At 42.5% G+C, this 12,627-nt stretch overlaps 1 protein-coding gene across 1 annotated transcript; it reads left to right on the top strand.

Moving 5' to 3' along the window:
• Window positions 1-671: 671 nt before the first annotated feature.
• On the top strand, window positions 672-6,766 carry IGFBP1 (insulin like growth factor binding protein 1). Its single transcript, XM_039549427.1, has 4 exons — window positions 672-1,105; window positions 2,799-2,977; window positions 4,559-4,687; window positions 5,841-6,766. Exons 1-4 carry the CDS (start codon window positions 715-717, stop codon window positions 5,970-5,972), a joined length of 831 nt encoding a protein of 276 aa, XP_039405361.1. The 5' UTR covers window positions 672-714; the 3' UTR covers window positions 5,973-6,766.
• The last annotated feature ends 5,861 nt before the right edge of the window (window positions 6,767-12,627 follow it).

Below are 12,627 nucleotides of genomic sequence, written 5' to 3' on the forward strand. Positions count from 1 at the left end.
GCAGTAGTAAAACTGAGCCCAGGCACAGGAGATCCTGCTTCAGCTGCACAGCCTCTCCCGGAGGTTAATGTAAGGACTCGTACGTGCATGTGTGCAGTAGTTACAATATCCTGATGGCTTTATTACCCTTGAGGCCTCCTCTTTGGCATGTCAGTGTACTTCTAAGTTGCAGCCACACGACGAAAATTAAACAAGGGGTTTTTTATTTTTTTGCTGTGGAAATATGAATTCAGTTGCTTCAGTTTCAATGGGATTTCCCTCCTCTCTCCCCCTGCCCTTGTTTTTTGATCATTTACATTTTTAGGAAATGTCAAGAACAGGAGACATTTGTGACAGGGAAAAGGGGAGGGAATAGCCCCTGTTCATCCATTCCCCTCCTCCAATTTCACCTCCAGCCCCACCACATTTTTCCTTGTTAACTGTGTTAGAGCAAAGAGGTGGGAGTGAGGGAATAAAAGCATTCCTGCATGTCTGGAGGAAAGAAAATAGATAAAGGGGGAAAGTGAAAAGGGAGGGGAAGAGTGACCAGGGACTTGAACTGCCAGTGAAACGATGCTTCTCCGGCCCTCCTGTTCAGATAATAGTTAACTCGGGGTTAAAGATTAATACCCGGGCAAAGCAGTGTATAAATGGCCCGGGCAAGCGGAATGTATGTAAAGTGCCTCCTGCTCCCCAGGCCGCCGAGCTGCCCTCCCCCGGCCCCTGCTCAGCGGCATGAGTGGCCCGCGGTGCGCGCTGTGCCACGGCTGGCTCCCCGCGCTGCTGCTGCTGGCGCTGCTGATGCTGCCGGCCCTGCCCGGCGCCCGCCTCGTCCGCGGAGCGCAGCCCGTGCTCTGCGCCCCATGCACCCCGGAGAGGCTCGCTCTGTGCCCGCCCGTCGCGGCCGACTGCCTGGAGGCTGCCCGGCAGCCCGGCTGCGGCTGCTGCCAGACCTGCGCCCTCGGGCCGGGGCAGCCCTGTGGGGTCTACACCGCCCGCTGCCGCCTGGGGCTCCGCTGCCACGTCCCCGCCGGGGAGCCCCGGCCCCTCTCCTCCCTCATCCAGGGGAACGGGAGGTGCTTGCCCGCCAGCGAGGTCGGAGGGATGCGCGCGGAAGAGCCAGCAGGTACCGCGCCATCGCGCCCCCGCTCCGCGCCGCCGGACGGGCCGGCTCGGGAGCTGTGCCCGGACGCTGCGGCATAGCCCCGGCGAGGGCAGCCGGGGGGATTGGTAGGCGAGATGCACCGCAGCTGGAAACGGCGCTGCGGGCTCTGGGAGACAGAGGCTGGGAACAATGAGCGAAGTTAGGCAGGCGTTTGAAAAATAAGGAAGCTGGAATGCCCTTTCCAGGGAAACGTGCTGTTCGAGGTGAGGTGCATCCTGGAGCCGGGCATAGGATGTTCGCAGCAAGCTGGTATGCTACAGTCTTGAGAGCACGAAAACCCTAAAGCACAGTGATGGGACAATGCAGAATAACCAGAATAAAGTATCTGGGAGGCTGCAGACAGTTTTTCTTTAGTACTAAACAGTAGCTACAGTAGGACAAACGTTTTATAGGCTTTGCTTATGTCCTTCTCTAGAAGCCATGAAAGAGAGTGAAAAGACTAAACGGGCTTTGTGCCTCGTTTCATTTCAGGAATAAAATGTATCTGGAGTAGTGGAGTGCTAGTCAAACTATCTTGAGGCAAAATGGCATCTCAAGCGTCTTAGACTATATGATGGGCAGGAATTTCTTCAGTGTTATTTCTTTATTTTTCAATTTATTATGATTACTATTATTATTTTCATCATCATTACTGCTATGTCCATGAAGTGATGATGAAGGTAACTTGGTAGCATTACAAAAATAATCATCGTTGACTCAAAATAACAATAGCCATCAGTAGACGTAAGTGGAGTTTCTCTTGTGCTTGAGGGGGTGAGGAAGGGAGAGAACAGTGACTAAACTGAGTATGTAAACTACCTGTATTCGATTTGATTCTTTCCAGAGTTTGCTTGCTTGCTTGCTTCGTTCCTTTCTTCCTTCTTTTCTTTCCCTCCTCAATTTCTCATCTCCATTTTTTGTTTAAAATTTTCAAAGGGTGCTTTTTAGTCCATTGTCCGTTTACAGCCTTGATCCAGCAAGTAATTTAGACACATAAAAATTTTATCCTATATCCTATCACCTGCAATTGCAAAGAGCTTCTGTTGCTTTCGGTGGAACAGTTCACACATGCTGATTTAGGCACTGGCAAGCAGACCATGATCTGGCAGATCCAAATATTTTCTGCCAGTCCTTTGCTATTTGGTCTACTGCAGGCCAGCATGAGCTACTGCTGTCTCCTGTGAATTGCTACCCCATCTTATTTGTGAGGCAAGAACAAAGTACAGGATACCACGGAATGAGGTCTGGAGCAGTTTGTCTCATGAATAAAACCAGAAATACATCACACTGACAAAAATCTAAATTCATTACAAGTTTAGCTTCAGTCTTTTTTCATTTAGCCAAGTTTCTACAAACCACCATGATCAAGAAGGTTTTTTAATTTCTAACAGACTGGCTGCAGCTTCATCTTTGGTATTCAAGTAATTTTGATGGATCATAAAATACCCAACATGTTAGAGAACATCTGCTGAGCCCTTCTATGAATTTATGACCAAAGTATAATTTGCTGTGCTGCACATGTAATTTATTCCTACAAGATCTACACTAATGGATCTGTCTTAGATACTACTTTATTTTTTTTCTTTTGGTTGATCTTTTTCTTCATCTTTTTAACTTCGACAAATAAATGCAAAATTTCACTGAAATTTCACAAAATTTCACGATTCGTTTCCAGATTCTATTGAACGTGATGGTATGCCTTTGGAAAGCACTGAAATAACACAGGATCAGCTGCTGAACTATCAGTTGATGTTTCCCATAGACCAGGATAAATCCATCCCCTGGAATTCCATCACTGCATATGAAAACATGAAAACAAAGAGAATATCTGAACTCAAGAAATGGAAAGAGCAGGTGGGTTGTTTTTTATTTTTTCAGAGATGATTTCAGTAGATCCTTGCAAAAAATTCTAGCAGCAACATTGAGATGTCAGTATTTTGGGTAGCTGGCAAACCAACTTTTGGAATGTCCTCATCAGATGCTTGAGGAACAGGCAAAATGTCTGGAGCAATAATAACAGGCGTGCATCAGGTATGTCCTACACAGACTTCATCCAGAGGCTGAATGTTTCACCACATTTACAATCATATTATAACCTGGTCCCTTAATTTACAGGAATTCTTGGACTCCTTTTTTGTTTTAGTTAAGAAAAGGCATTTGTCACTGGTCTGACACACAGCGAAATAAAAGGGAATCCTTCCATGTAGTTATTGATGAAACACCAATGCAAACCAAAACTTGATTCTCTCTGATCACAAGGAAACACTTTTAAGTACATTCATGTAGAAAGACAAAATGCTCAACAATTAAAGTGGTGTTCGACATTGCAAAATCCCAGCGGGTAGTTGGGGTGTAGGGCCTTTGCAAGCAGGTTTCTGTTCCACTGGAGGGCACCAGAGAACCACACTTAGACCCCCCCCAGGCAGCAGCACCTGTGCATTACGGATCTGGGTTAGTCGGGCAGCACAGAAGTCTGGGTTCGTAATGGTCACAGACAAAAAAATGGAAAAGAAAAAGCGAAAATACAATAAGCACCACCCTACCTTAGGAAGCCTCATTCCATATCCAGAACAGGACTTAATCACTGATTTAGTTTGAACTGTTATGCACATGCGCTGTTAACTTCAGTTCTGATTTTAGGGCTTCTGCTTTTCTCACTCAGAGCCACAGATAAACCCACAGACTGGAATGTGACAACTTATATGAGGGGAGATCTTTCAAAAGCAGAGGCTGTGTTTATTTTCACTCTTAAAGTAGAAATATTTGTTCTGTGACTTTTCCTTTCTTGCACTGATTCAAGGTACTGTTGATGTACAGAAATTGTGACTTTGAAAAAGAGAGACAGCAAATTGTGAAAACAGTGAATATTGCAAACAGTTCTTCATTCCCAGTTCCAAGAACTTTGGGGTTTGGTCCCAGAGCTACAGAATAGCTCCATGTTACTTTGGCAACGGTTCTGTCCTGTGCAAAAGATAACAAACATTCAGATGTTTGTTCTTGCACCATCTATATATGTCTTGCACCTATCCTCCATATTTCAACACAGCAGAAGGCCATGGCAACCCAGAAAAACGTGGCCAATCTCACATACCAGTCTTCTAATGTCCATCTCCCCATAATAGGCTAGATTGTACCCTCTGAGCAGTAATGTGTTTACTTAGTACAGGTTAAATTTCCGTGTGTGGCAATTTAAGGACTAAAATCCCCATGTTTATGAGGACAGAAAATACCTCAAAGAATTAAAAACAAAGGTCTGAATGCAACACCAGAGTATTCTGGCTTTGCTCCTACTGAAACCAGAAAAACACATACTGGTGTAGATTTTATGCCTAATAAGTATTTTCAGCTTTTTACTGTCTATATTCTGGTCACCTTGTGTGTAGCTGATTTCCTTGTGATTTTGGTATCCACTACCTGTGCATGGTATTCTTGCAGGGTCCTTGTCAGAAGGAGCTCTACAGAGCCCTGTATAAATTGGTGAAGGCTCAGCAGAGAAGCAGAGGGGAGATTTACAAATTTTACTTGCCCAACTGCAACAAGAATGGATTTTACCACAGTAAACAGGTGTGTGTGCCTTTTTCCCCTTCTCTGCTCCCAGCAGTGCTGCAACTAGCCTGATACAGCCAACCCTTTCACAGCCCTCTGCTCCCAAACTCACAAGTTTGTGAAAACAGGGATACTTAGTAGTGAGAGCAGATGGTTTGTCCTTCTCCTCAAGGTGATCCACATGCTGGGAGCTGTCAGCAATAGAGGCAGGAGTCTTTTCCCTTTGCAGAACAGGTGCACTCAAAGCCTCTTCCAAAATATTTTAACCCTGTCTGCTCCCATGCACTTGATTTGTTAGCATACTTTCAGTTGACATTAATTCATAATATTTGCCATACTACCTGACAAAGCCCACTGAATATATAATAATCACTTATTAAAAAGTGGGCTCTCAGCTCACAGGCAGTGGAAAACCTACATAGGCAGTGAAAGAAAACTTTTTGGAGCAAAATTAACCTTCTGAAAGTCAAACAAAAAAACTGATTTGTGCCACCTGTGGATTAGGTTATTTGTTCATTTCCATTATACTGTCAAAAAAATCTGTTGCAAGTTACAGTGAGAGTAATCTGCAGAACTAACTAAAGCTCTGAACCTTAAGCCACACCCTGCAACCACAGGTTATGCACAAAAATTTAGTAGGTCTACGTAAATCTGTGTCACCAAGACTCCTTGGTTTTGGGCATAGCATCACGGTGTGACTCACAAACACTGTGACCTGGGACCTAAATCTGTTTAAGCCCCTCCCCAAGAAAAAAACCCAAAACATACCAACTTATTTGTCTCCTTGTGTGAAGAGGCAGACAATTCAGTCACTGCTCTCACCCTACCAGATTGTATATTCTCCCATCCTTCCATTTCTCACATTGGCACTGGAAGATATTGCTGCTTTCTACTGCACTTTACCAAGGACTGGACAGTTCTAAATCTGAAGTTGCTCTTGTGATAGCTGGGCTTAGGTCTTGGCTCCCTAACTAAGTGTGTTGTTTAGAGGCTCTGTAGACCACTACATTCAAAACAAGCCTGTGCATGGTGGGTCCCCACCTTCTGATCCTCATTCTGTCCAACACCTCTACTTGCAGTACCTCACAGGTAATCTTACAGTTACTTATTGTGATTTTTTTTTTTTTTTTTTTTTTTTTTTTTTTTTTTTTTTTTGCTAATAATATTCCAGTGTGAAACTTTACTGGATGGAGAATCTGCTGCATGTTGGTGTGTCTATCCAAAAAATGGTAGAAGAATTCCTGGATCTCCAGAAATTAAAGGAGACCCAGAGTGCCAACAGTATCTCAGCTCACAAGAATAAAACTAAACACCAAGGTTTTTCACACCAGGTTTTCTGTGGGGCCTGTTCTTGTCAGGAGCCATTCCAGTCAGGAGCCATTTCACTAAAGTAGTCTTGTGCACCTGATTTTTAGTGTATGAGTAACCCCATAAAGTAACATTTTTACTGCACTGAGATTGCCTAGATGTTTAAGTGACAAATATGAGCAACTGCAAGATCAAATCCTGTAATTTTGTATATTTTGTTTGTATAATATTATATATATCCTCAAATGTAAAGCTGATGAATTATTTATTTTACAGTGCATGTATTTTTGTCTCTATGTGTTGTTACTAATTTATATTCTCAAACACTTCATAACTTTATATTTAAATACTTAATATTATTGCGCTTAAATGTATGCATCATGTTGGAGGAATGTTGCTACTTAAGACTTCAAATGGCATAGATATTGGGAAAAATGGCTTGTAAACTTGCATTTTTGTACTACATATTTCTAGATGTAAAACTGAATTTTAAAAAATAGATTTTAGTAGAAAGCATGCTTAGAAACTTATTTAAAACCTGTTTTGTGTACATATTACGTTACTTTTGCACTTCTGTTTCAGTGCCAAGCTGTTTCTTAAAAAGCAAAGATTATATACTGAAGCTCCTGATGGGACAGTATTTGTATCTATTATTTAAATATTTGCACTGGATAAACGGCAAAACATAATATGATATTCTGCACCACATTGGACAGGTGTAAGTCATTCACATGTTGACAATGGCATATTATTTAAAATGAGCTATTAAAGTCTTCTACTCTGTCCTTGTCTTTTGTTTTCTGCTTGCTTCCCTTCAACAGGAAAACAGGCAAAAGTCTTACAAATCTGCCTCCTGAATTCTGCACCTTTTTCCTTCAGTGAGTTTCCTTCTTTTGGTCTCCCTGCCCTGTTCCCATAGTCCTGTCCTCTCTAGTCCCAGCTGTGCCATGCAGCTTCCAAGGGAAGTTATTAAAAGATTTTCTGGATAGGAAAGCTGGATGCTTTTCTCCACTTAAAAGCCCAAGGCAGAAGTATTAGTACACTTAAAAGATAACATCAAGACTAGAAACAGCCATTTCCTGCACAGAACATCAGAGGTTATAAAAAGGAGGCTGGGAAAAACCCAGCCTTACACTTTTTTCTGAAAGCAGAGAAGACGGTACTCTTGGCTTGGGATATGGTCCATTTCCCTCCCCTACAAGTTCCTTTGACTTAGTGATTGTAGAGAAAAAGAGAATGCAAGTGACTGCCATTGCAGCTTCAAGATGATTTTGTCCATGGAGAAACTGATGTGGGAGTAAGTAAGTCCCACAGCTGAAAACAGTCTGCACCAATCCTTCCTATGAAAACAGCCTGAGAGTGATAACATTTTCTAAGAGTCTGGCAGAAGTGAAAGCCTAAAATCCTCCTGACTTTTGTTGGTCCAAGATTTGCATTTTAAATGGGAGAGGGAAGCAGCTTGTAGAAACTGCAAAACCAAAGCCTGTAGATCTCTGCTCTCCCTGTCACATTTCTGTGGCATCATATGTTGCACTTTCTGACTGTGTTGGCTGTATCTGCATGCCAATGTCTGCCGATCTGATGGGGGTCTATTAAACTACTCTAGATTTAAAAGTATGGATATACTACTGACCTCCTTTGTGAAGTCTTTTGAGATCTTTCCAAGGAAAGCACTGCAAAAAATCTGTTGATGGTATTGGTATTGTAAGTAACTAATTACAAACATCCCTGTAATGAGTTACTGTGAGACCTGGCTAAAACTGTGTCACAGCACCACATTCACTATCTCCAAATGCTTGGCAATCACTGTATCAAAATAATGAAGAAGCAGCAAATTTGGGCATAATTTTGGAGCCCTTTTCAGGGAGTCTACTCAGCACTGAACAATTGTCATGGCGTTGCCATGGGAAAATGGTGAAGAGAGGAAATCTGTCTCTCAGCTACAGCACACTCTTAAGAGCACCCTGACTTCTCTCACCCCATAGACCTTGTGTAAAGTTTTATCTCTAAAGAGCAGAAATTGATTCTTTTTGTTGGGATAATTATATATAGGGGAAACATTCATAGCGTTAATAATAGTCTATTTGCAGAATAGCAATCCAGTGGACAGCTACTTCCGACGTTTTGCAGGGTGGAAGGTACCCATCCTAGCTGTAAGAAATTGGAATTTTCAGTAGGGACAGGGATTTAGGAGACACTCTTTCCTCTAATTGTTAAGTACCAGAAGCAGAAGTTACTTTGCACAACATTCAGGCATGACAGGCCAATTTCTTAGAAGGGTTTAGCCCCTTACATCCCACTGAAAGTTGCAGGGGAGGGGTGCCTCTTTATCTGCAATCTGGCCTCCTGTGACATCTTGCCAGGACTCACCAGGACAGACATTTGCTGAGCTGCTCTGGGATGAGCTGTCTGAATTGGACCAGACTCTTCCATATACTGGGATTAGGACTAATGCAAGGAGGCAAAGCAGGCAAATGTTATCTCCCCTATGAAAATGCTGCCAGAATCTTGGACTACATTTACACCATAGGTGACATATATCATCCTTTGTCCTAATTCTTATATCAGCCTCAAACATCAGGGTGAAAAATCAAAGGTTTGCAGTTTTCCTTTGTTTTATTTTTTCTGTTTGTGGAGGATTTTGGTTTTGCTTTTTTTTGCAAAAAAAAAGCTGGCAGTCCTGGCTTCACTGTGTGCCTGCTGCAATGGCTCCTCCTGTGCTGGCAAGCCAAGCCTGGCAGGAATGAGTAGGCAAACAAGGAAGGTGCCACAGGATACTCTTAGTAGCTCAGGTCACCTAGCATGTAGCTGGATGTTTAAAGGGAATGTACTGATCCTTGTTATTTCCCTCCCTTCATACTCACTTGCATTCCTCCTACTCTACCTAAAAAGAAGTTAGTTTGTGGGAAGGTCTTAGATGAGCATCTCTAATGTTTGGTTCATGTCATCTGAGACCCCTACCTACCCAGTTTGTGCTTCTTCCTGCCAAGACCTTGTGAGGTTTGCTGCAGCAGGGTTTCTTCCAGCCATGCCTCCTCCTGCCCATGGCCTACAGCCAGCCGCAAAATGCTCATAGCTCAGAAATGAGGTCACTGCCCTCTGCACTTAATTTTCTACCTAACATTTCCCCTAAAGCTGTCCAAGATAACCAAAAATCACCTGGTATTGGGCTCTGCTCATACTGAGTCAGTTCTGCTCATTGTTTTGGTGTACAGCAGAGACACATTTGTGTCAACTAGAGCAGGCAGAAAGTGAGGGGAGAGAAAGGAGTAAAGAAAATGGTGGTGAAGGGCAGCCAACCCCAACACTGAAAGCTCGTCAGCATTTCTGTCACTTCTCTACCATAAGAACACATGGTTTGGAAAAGCAAAACTTAGTCAGGGAACAACTTCCTGCAGACCCAGTCCAAAATGCAATTAGATATTAAGCACAAAAAAATTTAGCCTTTTACTTTACAAACATATTCCTTTGATCTTGCACTTGTTAATGTGAGTCTTAAACACAGAAAAAAATTAAAAGGTAATCAGAAAATGCATCATATATAGCTTTCTTTCCTCAGGGAGAAGAAAAGTGGGATGAAAAAGAATGGGACATGGCAAAGACTCATCACAGGATTTACTGCATTTCTGGAAAGCACTCAGTTCCCACAGCTTTAGATATTACAAGGAAACCCTAACAAAATGCTAATACAGAGCAGGTTTTTTGCTGCAAAGTCAGAAGTAAAGATGTTTGTGCTTTGCCAGTAGTCGAGCAGCACTGACTTTTCAGAACTATGTTATTTTTCTACACACATCATTGCTTTGCTATTGCAGAACAACACCAATATCTAACCCCTGCTCAACCCATAATAATAATAATTTTTTTTAAAAAATAATACACTAAAATAATAAAGAAAAAATGCCTTTAAAAAAAAAAAAGATCCAAGTGACTCACTCCAAGCTAGACTCTCCGATCATGCTGCAAATTGAGTGGTCAAGTCCTATGTGTATCTTTAGACAACACTTTTGAAGTTGGTCTACTTTTCCTCGGCTGTCACTCCACTGATAAACCACTATCCTAAACAGTCTCCCCAGGCTGCACTGAAAACAGGTCTCATGTTTTCTGTTTGCAAACACATTTCACATTTTTGGACCAATTGTTGCTGTACATTGCATCGAGAATTGGGCAGGTATCCAGACTACAGAGGAAAGTGGGGTATGAGCATCTTAATAAACATCTAATTGTGTTTATTTGATTCTTTGAGATTTGGGTAGGTGGTATTATTGAGTAACAGCAGCAGAGTTGGTGCAAGTGGAAGGCTTCTCTTACTGACATACAACCCTATATTACCTAGTAATTCTTAGGTCTAAGGTGGGAGGGGACAAAGAAGAAGATGATCTGTTAGGAATACAGCCCCTTCATTCTGTATTACCAGTAAGTACCAAAAACAGCAGTGGAGCAGGAACCCAGACATACCAGCACTTGCACTCTGAATAATGAAAATAGCTCTGCCAGTGAAGGCTTTATCTTCCCACTTTTTCTCCTCCCTTGACTTACATCCTCCCCCAGAGTGTAAAGTACATCTGCAAGGAAACTACTGTGAGGGTTCAGGAAGAGGGGAAGCATCCCATGAGAGAGATGTGGGAGTAAGGGTGCTCGTGGATGTTGCAGTAAGGTCAAATGAATAAATTTAAACTTAGTCTATTCCAGATCATGGCTGTTTTATTTTGAAAAAGTTTCTGCTCATCTTTTCAGACTCCCTCTTGGATTATCAAGTCTGAGTGGCAGCATGGGCAGCCCAGCAGAGACAAGGGCACACAAAGGAATGCAGTGTTGGGCACATGCTTACCTCCTTGGTGCTTTCTTACCAGCCACATTTCCCATCAGGGACAGTGCCTGACGAACAGACACAGCTCTTCTAGTGGAGTCTTTGTGCTGCAGTTATGTTATGCTGAACACAGCATAGGCAGTCTTCCTCTTGTTCTCAGTCTCCTCCAATGGCTGTTAAGCTAACAAAAAGCCTATTTGTGCCTATACTGAGGCTTTTAGTTGTGTAATTATGTGAATGGTGACAGGTGATTTTTCCTCTTTCTCACTGACAGTGCTTTGTAGTTCACCAGACTGATGTGGAGATGCTGAAGTTCTTTGGAAAAGCATCTTAGTGTGGGACATCTGTGGAGGCCTAGAGCAAATAATGGCTACATCATCATCTTCTTTCATATTTTTTCTTTGCCTATGGTTTCTGCTTATTGCTGCTTTGGCAGCTGAGCCCTTACCATTTAGCCCCAGCAAGGGAACAAAGATCAGCAATGTGTTACTGGTTGCTTGATAATAGCAGTGTAGAAATGTATGGCAGGATCTGGGGGCTGAAGGTTGCATGCATTACCCCTGTGATAAAACAATAATCAACTTTCCAAGCTCAGTCTGTTAGGTCTTTTTTACTGAGTGCAAGTTACATGACACAGCAGACATAGGAAACATGTTTCACCTTGAATATTCTCTATATGGCATAAGCAGGAAAAAATAGCCTCTGCTCTCCAGTTGCAAGGAGTGACGGAAATGCACTCTCAACCTGGCTCTTGTAAGCAAGTCCCTTCACTACTCCACTTTTGGAAGGAATTACCACAAATGGCTGTGGGAAGCAGTCCTTCTCGGTGACATTTTCTTTTGAGTTTTTCAGGTTAGGTGATTTTTCTGGATGAAACCTCAGCTTCCCTCTGCAAGGATAATTTTGCTGCCTTTCTTTCCATCCCAGCTCATGGAGGGAGCAGTGGGGTGAAATTAGCCTTGACGGAGAAATGCTCTTAAGGAATTTGGATAGGTCAGCAGAAGTGGAAAGCCAGGATGCATAAAGCAGCAGGACACACATTCTGCAAGGTTAAACTGAGATTTGCAGCATTACCCTCTGCTTTTGCTAATACCTCGTCTCCATCTTTTTTTTGTGCAGCAACATTCTGCCTTGAAGTCATTTACATTTTTTAACATACGTACAAGGTAAAAGCAAAAGGAAAGTTTCTTTCAATGGGATTTTCTCTAAGACTGGTATATATACTTCTACCTCTCCAAAATTTGAACTGGAAGAAGTAAATAAAATGCAGAGTTTTAAAACTAAAGCTTCTTCTGGGGAACAACAAATTTGTACTACTTGGAATTTTACCAGAAAATTTTCTTTTGGGAAAAAAAAGTTGTAACATCTTCTCAATCGATTCATTGCATAATGTAGACAATCTCACGTGCTGGATCTTCGGACACCAAACTGCTACATCTTGATAGGCTCATAGGCTCAAAGGACGCTTGGGATTGGAAGGGATCTCTGGGGACGACCTGGTCCACCCTCCTCTGCTCAAGCAGGGCCACCAGGGAATGGTTGCCTGGGATTGTGTCCAGATGGCTTTTGAGTATCTCCAAGGATGGAGACTCCAAAACCAAATGCCTAAATATGTTCTAGTTAGAAGATACTCAGGTCCACTGGACATACCAGAAGACTTCTCTTCTAAAAGCCTTGAACCTATTTAGCATGCTTGCTGATGAAGCCATTACTGATACTGATCACAGAAATCTTGTCCTTGGAATACTCTGATATCCTTTTTGGATCTTATTTTTGGATCTCTCAGAAAAAAAGAAAAAAAAAGTGGGAGTTGGGAAAGAAAAAGGAGTCCTTTCTAATGTGG

Source organism: Corvus cornix, chromosome 2, assembly GCF_000738735.6.
Source record: "Corvus cornix cornix isolate S_Up_H32 chromosome 2, ASM73873v5, whole genome shotgun sequence".
NCBI classification, from domain to species: domain Eukaryota; kingdom Metazoa; phylum Chordata; class Aves; order Passeriformes; family Corvidae; genus Corvus; species Corvus cornix.